The following is a 9,436-nucleotide window of genomic DNA, read 5'->3' as shown; positions in this document are numbered from 1 at the left end:
CCACCCCGGGATCGCTGCAGTGGGGCAGGAGCGATGGAGGCAGAGCAGGAGCAGGGGGGCGTACAGAAGACCCTGATGTGGGGGATGCAGGAGGAGAAAGTTGTTCTGGGCTTTAAAACCCACCTTCCATCCCTTGCTGGGCACACGGCCGCACCGGGGCTCATCACCCAGGAGAGCTCAGCACCTCGGGGAGCTGCTCCCGGGCAGGGGGCTCCATCCCGGGCAGGGGGCGAACCGGGAAGCGAGGGTCCGTCCTCCCGCAGAGCAGCCGCGTGGTCCCACCTCCGTGAACAGCAGCACTCAGACATTAAATAACCCTAAACCTGTTCTGAGATTAATGAGGGCCCGGGTTGATTACAGTTTTACTTACAGGGGAAAAGAACCTTAACAAGAAGTTGTAGTTTCTTAATTAGCCATTTGATTTTCCTTAATTACCAGCAGAATAGTGAGGCAGAGACCAGCTCCATACAGCAAAACATTAAACAGAGCTGAGAGACAAGATCTTTGCCATCAGCTCAACTTTCCCACTAATAAAGGAAAATGCAGGTCCAGAGGGACAGGAATCTCCAACAATTGTCTTGGTCTCTCCCTGAAAGAGTCTCTGGGGACACCTAAAAGTCATCTGGCTGGGCAGGAACTTGGCCAAGCCACAGATCAGCTCCAAGCACCTCCAACAGCACCTCGGCAAAGCACCGAGATGTTTAGGTCCCATTCAGTACAGGTGCTGAGCACCCTCAGCCTGGTTTGATCTCAGCAGAAGCACAGGGCAGCTCCCCCCAGGCCACTGAGCACCCCGGCTCCCCTGGGCAGGTCCTTCCCCACTTGGGCTACCAGCCTGGGGTTTCCCATAGCCACACACTCCATGGTGCTGAGACCACACTGTGCAGTAAGGCAGCTGGGGGGGCGGGAGGCTCGAGGGGTCTCCACACACAATTAAAAGCCACCAGAGGATCTCGGAGCAGAGCAAGCACAGGCCCAGAGCCCGGGTCACCCCTCTGACCACCGACCAGCCAGGGCTGAGCAGACACAACATCAGTGCTGTGAGTTCACCATTCCCAGCAAGTCAGAGCAGCCAGCGAGAGCCGAGCCCTGGCCAAGGAGGGGAAAGGGTGGAGGTGATTCACCCTGGGAGCAGCTCCTCCCCAAACAGGCTGAAGTGTCCAGCTTTATCCACAGCTGGTGACTTACAACAACGCTAATAACTTGATGTTTTCTCCTCTCGTGTCCCCTGAAAACATAATTTCCCTTTCCACTTCCACAAATGGTGGCAGCTCCTCTCCCGCCAGGCGTGCAATGAACGCGCTTCTCTTTTGGTGCATCAACTGTCCTGGCCCCGTGCTGCTGTACAACCAAAGTCACGTGAGGGAGCACTGAAATTGTGAAAACAAACCAAACATCCTGTACAAAATTAAGGGAACTTTTATTTACAAAAGAGCTGCAGGTTCCGCAAGAGCCAGAGAGGGGTTTGCTACAGGCAGCAACACTCTCGTGTTCCTGCTCCTCTGGAGGGGGGAGAAATGGCTCCGTTAAAACACAGACACGTTGGATGGTGGAGTCTCCCATCAGAGGGGTGAGTTTACTCCCACTTACTGAGGGGAAGTGCAGGAAAACAGGGAGCCCCAGCCCCTGCTGCACTTCCCAAGCAGCCTGTAGCAAAGGTTGAACATTGGGTACTGGGTCCTTGCTCCCGTTCGTTGGGGACTGTCCCTTCACCCCCAGCCACCACCACCCCTCACCACGCTCTGCCCTGGCACAAGCTCAGGGCTGCTCAGCCCAGAGCCACGGACACAGCAGGGCTCTCTCCTCCCAGGCCCTCAGCTGACATTGAAGCCTCTGCCATTCCCTTCCAGCTCCTCCCTGGAAAAGGGGAAAAGCTCCCTCCCCTCTTTTTTGGGGCAGAAAGATCAAGGCAAGAAGAACAGCAGCGCTGCTGGGCAGTGGCTCGGCACCATCACACCAGCAGCGTCAGGCTCAGAAGAGCTGCTGGTCCCTTGGCCCTGATGCCTCCAAGGAAGGAAGCTCCGAGCAGCTCTTCCACTTGGTGCTCACTGTTCCCAGTGCCCCGCAGCAGGTGTGCTCAGGAGTAGCTGAGGGGCATCCTCCTCCACAGCCCCCCACACAAGCAGTTCTTGATCCAGCGCTGCTCCCACTGCTTCACCGCAGTGACCTTGTTTGGCGACTTCAGCATCGTGACGCAGCCACACCTGGAAGGGAACAGAGAGATGCAGCCAGGCCCAGGAGAGATAGAAGCCCAGGAAAAGAGTCAGCACAGCCGAGGGGTCTGTACAGATCATGCAGAGAGCACAGAGTCTGAGGAGAAAACCAGCTTCTGTCACTTGCAGGTGATGTTTGTGAGCACTGAAAGCCAGATGAAACCACTCGAGCAATTACCTTAAATGCAGAGAGGTTCTGGTGGAGCAGAAGGCTGGCTGCAAGACAACACCCCCAGCTGCTTTTTATACATAAAACAGCAGACAGTCAGCTTGTAAAAACGATCTGTTACTGAGACTTTCTATTAAAACCAATAATTAAAGCTAATTCAATCACATGATTAGATGGATGTTTGTTCCCTGCACCATTATTTTGAGATCCAGGCTCTTTTGTGAGGATGGGTGAAGAGGACAGCACAGAGGGACCTAAAATGCAAGCTGAGTTTGAAAGACAACCCGAAAATGGCACCATGAGACTGTGGTTATTTCCTCTCACCCGCAACTCTCCATGAACACAGAGAGTTTCACTTAGAGACCAGACCTGCAGAACAAGCCAGGGATCTCTCCTCACCAATAAAGGCTCCTACAGGCTCAGTTCTGGTCTCTGTTTACCTGCACAGCCCAGCTGCTCTCAGACTTTTCTGTTAAAGCAGCACTGTATTTATTCCATGATGCACAATTCAGCCCTTAGACCAAATGCAGCTCCATCACTGGCCATGACAAACAGAGCTAATTCTCCCAGAGCTGGGGTTACCCTGAGCCAGGCAAAGTAAAAAGACTTTTAATCCAAGAGCTGTGCTGCAATGACACAGCAGCAACTGCTATCTCGAGTCAGTGATGCTGCTCCTCAATAAACATTTTAGGGATCTTGGTCTCCCAGGTTAGGGATGCCTTGAGCACCCCACAACAGCTTTCTTCTGCTGCAAGGGGCAGTGCCACACACCAAAAGCCTTATTATAGAAGCAGCATTTCCTCCTGCAGACACAACTAACATGAAACGATGGTAAAAAGAGACTGAAAGAGCTTCTGAATGACAAAAAGAATAGTGTGAGTTTCTGCCAAGACCTCCCCTGCACTGAAGGGATTGTGCTTCTGTCACCCACCTGGTACAGGACTTGCATTCCTCTGTGGGGTATGCTCCTAAATGAAGCCGCCTCAGATGATCAATTTTGGGCTGTCCAGGCGCTCTGGGTAGGAAGAAGAATGGGAATTTAATCACAAACTGGTTTTTTTGCCTCCCCCATTTGCCACCTCTTTTCAATACTTTAAATTCCCAGTCCATTGCAAGTTAAGAAATGAATTCAGAGAGGACAAACTGCTCTGGGGTCCCACAGGCAAGTGGACGAGCCAAAAACCACAGAGGTCCCAAACCCACTGACCTCAAAGAGCTGCACAGAGATCCCAAAGCCTCCCGACACCCTCTTCTCACCACACCACCTACTCGTTTCAGGTCTCTGTACCTGACAAATGCATCAAACTGGGAAGAGACAGTGTGACCAACAAGCCCCGGAGCTTTCCCAAACTGCAGCCGGACAAGCTGCTTGTTCTGCAGCTTGCTGATGATGCCATCGTTGATGGGCAACCAGTCAATATTGGGAATGAGCAACTGGCTGGGCAGGAGGCAACATTCATCTATCAGGGTATCGTCTGGCTCCGTGATGTGATTTTCCTCACGACCTGCATGGAAAATGAAGCAAAGAGAACCAGCATGATCTTTAAACTTCTCATTCAGAGATCGAGAGAAATGCGTGCAGTTTCCTCCTCCATCTGCCAACACAGCACAGAAAACAATACACTTGGCAGCTGCACCTGCCCTTCCTGAACACCACAGACCCACTCAAGTTACTCCCCACAATTACTCCTTTCACGCACAATCCACATTAAGGAAGAATTCTTTTGTTCAGGGAAACTGGCAAACACTTACAGCACAGCCAGAGCTTAGTCAGGAGCCTGAAGAGGAGGGACATGCTGTCCTGGGTGTCAGAAGTTGCTGTGTAGACAGGGAGGCAGCTCGGTTTCAAGAGCCCCCAGATGCGGATCACCACCATCAGCTCCCGGAACATGCCCAGGGACGCTCCGTCGCGCAGAAAGCTGTGTCCCGGCCGCACCGGGGAGCCCTGTGGAGGGAAAACAACTGAGAATGGGATTTCAATGCAGCTGCTGGAACCACTGCTCTGTTTTCAGACAACTCCTGTCTTCAAACACCACACAGCCCGCAGCACTCGCTGCCAGAGGATGCCGTGGAGGTCAGAGGGACACAGAGGTTCAGAAACAGCTTAAACACGTCACGCAGCTACTGAGGCTGCTTCAAACGCGGCCGCCCGTCGCTACATCACCGACACCCAGAAAGGACCATTCTGTATTTCTGCTGTTTCTCACACTCTTCTCCCAAGTGTCAGTTTCAACAGGAACATGGGAAACCCCGGGCTCTCACCTGGTTGGGAAGGCTGGCCAGCAGGTAGAGCACAAAATCGCCCACCCACTGGATGAGCTGCTGCAGGGACTGCAGTGTGGTCATCTCCAGGACAAATTCTTCTGTCTTCAAGTTAATCATCACTTTGTCAATGTCTGGAAGAGAAGCAAGACATCTCCTGGCACAGGAAGAAGATGGATCCAAACTTCACCCCCCTGTCCCTGCAGTGCCAAGAGAGGTCACCCCCCTCTTCCTCAATCCCAGGGAGTTATTATGAGACCATGACACTTTATATCAAACCTAAAAGGGGAAGGATCTGATATAAACCCCTCAGAACGCAGAGCCTGATGTTATGAGCAATCCCTACCTATATCTGTGATCTTGGAGCAGATCTCAGTGAGTCGGTCCCCGGGACTCTTGTCCGGGGTGTTGAGGAAGTGTGGGCGCAGCAGCGATTTCAAGGTGCAGCTGATGGCGATCAGGAACAGCTTGGCGTGGTAGTCACACACCCGGGCTATGGTGCTGGAGGAGAGCTTGCAGAGAGATGCCTTCATGGCAACAATGCGGGTAGAGAGGACCTGATTGACAGAGAGACACCAGGAACAATACAGAAGTAAAGGTAGAATTAGAATAAGCTCATTAAAGCGAGCTGCTTTATTCTCTACTCTCCCTTTCTGCCACTTGAATGACAGGAACAGCGAATACTGCTCTGTGCACGTGAATACTGCTCTGTGCATGTACCACCAGTGCTACTCTTCCCAGAATCTCTGCCAAAAACAGACTTTACCCTCTCACCAGAAGTTTCCAACAGGTAGAGACTCATTGAAGTTAGTGAAAATGAACACTGCTGACATGGAGGTTCTTCACACCTCAAGTGGAGCGTTCAGAGAGCACAGCCAGGCAGTGAGAGCTGTCTGTCCTCTGAGTCCTGGCAACTACTGCTCCCTCCTCCCAGTAAGCCAAGGAGCCTCTGCCCCTGCTCACCTGCTGCAGGGCCGCGTTCTGGCGCATGTACTCTTCATGCAGCTTCTCCACCAGGTTCTGGACCATGCTGGGCTGGACGTGGAGCAGGATGTCCCACCAGTCGTAGCCGGTCACCATGCAATACTCCAACAGGAACAGCAAGTGACGGAGGGACATGTTCAAGTCCAGCACATGGCCCATGGAGGGGGAGATCCGAAGCATGCTCAGCTGAAGGGAGAAGGCAAAGGAAAACTTGTATCAAGAATTGGACTGAAAACATTCTGCAAAGCTGTAACATAACACAGGGTCAACTGCAGCTCGTTCCTGACCCAGAGATACGATTCCTGCAGTAATGAGATACATCCCTTCTTGTTTAACATGGATCATACAGCTGGAAGGAACATTCCCAGAACTTTTCTGAATGATCCATCACCACTTGGAGAGATAAAGAGAAAGTGTGGGTGAGAAGAACTAACATTCCTCCTATACACAATACCTTCCCATGACTATCAATGCCAGCCAAGGCCAGGGACGTCCAGGAGAGCTGCATGGCTTTGAAGTAAACCAGGGGACCAGAAGCTCGCTGCCTTTTGATGGTCTGCTCATCCACTGGGCGCTGGGAGGAAGAGCCATAGAAGACAGCCATCATCTGCAAGGACAGGCGATGAACAATGTGGACGCTGCCATCGTGGAAAGCCAAAGCCAGACCTGGGGAGAGACAACAACGAGGCTGAGCAAGTGACTCCTCCTGGTATGACCCAGACCTCACCCAGAGAAGCTGCCACCACTGAAAGCCCACGTGGCAGCAACACAGCACCAAAAGGCCATGGGCTCACAGCCCTCTTCATGTCTTGAGGCCAGTGTTTCACAGGGATACTCCTCATCCCATGGAAATGAAACGGGATGGCTAGGAAGATCCCATCCCTTTGAGAGCCTTCCCATCCACACCTCACCTGGTTTGTTCCACGTTCTTACTTCAGCTACAGTTCAGAAGATGAAGAAGGCAAAGTTTCAGGCCAAAGCTATGTATTTAGGAGAAAGACAACAGAGACTCCTTACCCAATCCAGGGAAGAATTTGGTGTCATTTGCCACCTTCAGATCAGTGTTGGTCAGGGAGATTGGCAGCTTCGGCAGCGCCACAGCCGACACCCGATCCAAGTCATTGGTGGCAGAGAGAATCCGCCACTTCAGTATCATGGGCTGCTTGTCTACAACTTTGAGAAGTAAGTAAATAAATGAGACATCTCTTCCCAAAAAGATCAGAAAACACACCCCCCTCCCCAGTTTCTGCCCACACTCCCCAGCCACTGCGATCACAGACCAAGCACTGGCTATTTACTCATCCTGCCAGACCCTCATATTTCCCTATTTGTTTTTCTGATCTCAGTAATTGTACAAACAACGACTTGTTTTGCTAAATCTCTCTTGATGGAAGGCTCTGCTGGTGATGATTAAAAAAAAAAACCCTTATGTACAATAATCCTTTGTATTTCCCTGGAACAAACTGCACAGATTTGATTTTGTTACATCTGAAATCAGGTGGAAAAACCAGGCAGACTGGATAGTTCAATTAAAGCAGCTTTGCTGCACGATCTTTCTCCTTTAAAAGGCTTGGCTCGCTCAGTTGTCAGTTAAGAGTGGCTGCACAGCCTAGCACAGAAAATGGCTTTTTATTGAGTGAAAGTAACAATTAAACCACTTCCTGGAAACCAGCAATTTGTTGCCTCAGATACAACCAGATGGAATAGAGCATGTGACTGAGAACACCTGAAAAAATAAATATGGGGTTCTGGATAATCCCATCCATGTGATAATGGATTTGAGAACCTGTCTTGCATTTTCACTTCAACCACACTCCTCTTTTTAAGAGTATCTGGTGCAGAAACTCACCCACGGGGGAGATTTGCTGAAAGATATTATTGACTGGCAAGCCCTCCTTCCGCAGAGACCAGCACTCCACGATGCTGCTGTTTTGGTTGGAAGCACAAAGCAACACCTGCAAAACAGAAACCTGCACTGCAACACCTGCACAGACTTCACAACAGGGACAGACACGAGCCAGTTGCAATTTCCACCCCTCCCTCTCTCCTCTATTTTGAGGCTCCTTCTCCTAATTAGTTCACATTCCACTAGTGAAAAGCAGAGGATTGTATCAGCAATACATGTCAGTGAAGTCCCCAGGTCCAGCTGAAGGACAGAGAGGGGGAACTCTGCCCTGTGGTACCACAGCCTGGGCCTCTCCACATCACAAACCATCTCATCTCATCTCTTGTGAGCCTGTGACCGGCTGATGTCACTCACACAGACCACAAACTAAACGTAAAGGAAAGGGCAGGAACTGAAGTGACTCTGAAGCCAGAGCAGACACTGTGTTCTCCAACAAGGCCAGAGGAGAGGTGAGGCTTCACAACCCCTCAGCTTTCCAGAATGGTATTATCAATCTCCTGGCAGAGTTCAACTACTAAACTAAGTCATGCAGATCAAGAGCTCTCAGTGCTCTGGACAGGGGCTGCTTTGAAGCTGAGACCTAAAGATGAAAGACTTCACCTCCCAGAACCTCCTGGACAGCGCTGCAGAGCTCCCCTAACAACCAGTGCCAGGTCTGCAAAGTGAGCAAAGCAAAGCAGCACCAGGGTAACGAGGGATGGGGCTTTTCAGGCTGCTTCTCCACGAACTGGAGGGCTCAGCCCTTACACACCCAGATCTTCTACGTGCAGCCTGTTTGGCAGCGAAGCTGAACGAGCAGCAATTCCAGAAAGGCAAAGGGCACTGCAGGACACGCTCGCTCACCTCCAGAGCCACGGGGGGAAGCCAAAGGTGGAGCAAATGGCTATTTCCTTGCTGTTCATTTAACTCCTACTGCCTTTAACAGCAGATGCTCACCTGCTCTGACATGTCCCGAGCGAGGAACTTCAGGTGAGTGATTGCTGGGTACTTGTCTTTGCGGGCAGGGTCCGTGGTGCAGCGCATGAAGAGGGAAGGCAGGATCTCAGTGTCTATTTTGCACTTCTCGTTCACCACACTGACACAGACTTTGTAGAACTGGACAGGGGAGGTGCTGCTGCCATCTGATGTGGCCACCACGATGTTCCCCCCACCGGTGAAGGCAACATCTGCCAAGGCGACGCGGCAGCGGAGGCGGCACAGGCTCTCTGTGGATGTCAGCACCTGCCCGTTGGGCTTGAGGAGAGAGACTGTCACCAGCCCACTGATGGTGACAGCAATCCAGCCCTCCATGGGCTTCCCACCAAACAGCGTCAGCGACGGAGAGAACTTGACCCTGGAAAACTTCTCACCAAAGTTTGATGCTCCAGACTGTGAACAAAGATCAACAGCACAAAGACATTTGTAGCCAGTAACCCCCATCACTGCGGAGCTGAGCAGTCAGGGCACTGAGCTCACACCCAACTGTCACCAACGTGACACCCTCTGCTCCCTCTCTGGGGATAAACCCAGCCCCAACACCACCCTGTTGCATGGGGTTTATGTCCCTGTGTCTCAGGTTCCCCAGTATCAGTGACAGGGAAAGGCTTCTCTGTGCCACATCGTAGGATTTAGTGTTTAAAAACCCCTCAGTAGGTAACTTCTGCTGGGCAGACTCTGCTCTTTTTGAGTCTGACAGAACCAGGCAGGTTTCTAAACAAGCAGCTTATCTCCATGCACACATGGTTCCCATTCCCAAATCCCTGGATCAAACCTCAGGACTCAAAACACTGAAATACTACTGCTAGGCAAAAAAAAAAAAACCCCAAGCTTTTATCTCCACTTCACAGCCAAGGAAACTGAAGCAGACAGGCACTTTTCAGGTGCCAGGAGTAACAAAGCATCCAACCCCTGTTGAAATTCAGC

At 51.5% G+C, this 9,436-nt stretch overlaps 1 protein-coding gene across 1 annotated transcript in view; it reads right to left on the bottom strand.

Annotated features, from left to right (window-relative positions):
- Positions 1 to 2,077: 2,077 nt before the first annotated feature.
- Positions 2,078 to 9,436, bottom strand: part of MED16 (mediator complex subunit 16) — an 8,627-nt gene continuing 1,268 nt past the window's right edge. Inside the window, exons 4-14 of the mRNA XM_010175763.1 lie at positions 8,471 to 8,902; positions 7,478 to 7,583; positions 6,646 to 6,801; positions 6,083 to 6,294; positions 5,608 to 5,814; positions 4,991 to 5,201; positions 4,645 to 4,778; positions 4,135 to 4,327; positions 3,671 to 3,887; positions 3,314 to 3,397; positions 2,078 to 2,204 (exon numbers count right to left, since the gene is read on the bottom strand). Of these exons, the coding sequence (XP_010174065.1) occupies positions 2,078 to 2,204; positions 3,314 to 3,397; positions 3,671 to 3,887; positions 4,135 to 4,327; positions 4,645 to 4,778; positions 4,991 to 5,201; positions 5,608 to 5,814; positions 6,083 to 6,294; positions 6,646 to 6,801; positions 7,478 to 7,583; positions 8,471 to 8,902 (2,079 nt within the window). The remainder of the gene's footprint in view (positions 2,205 to 3,313; positions 3,398 to 3,670; positions 3,888 to 4,134; positions 4,328 to 4,644; positions 4,779 to 4,990; positions 5,202 to 5,607; positions 5,815 to 6,082; positions 6,295 to 6,645; positions 6,802 to 7,477; positions 7,584 to 8,470; positions 8,903 to 9,436) is intronic.

The sequence above is a fragment of the Antrostomus carolinensis genome, unplaced genomic scaffold (genome assembly GCF_000700745.2).
Source record: "Antrostomus carolinensis isolate BGI_N321 unplaced genomic scaffold, ASM70074v2 scaffold36770, whole genome shotgun sequence".
NCBI classification, from domain to species: domain Eukaryota; kingdom Metazoa; phylum Chordata; class Aves; order Caprimulgiformes; family Caprimulgidae; genus Antrostomus; species Antrostomus carolinensis.
This window is presented reverse-complemented; position numbering and strand designations above follow the sequence as displayed.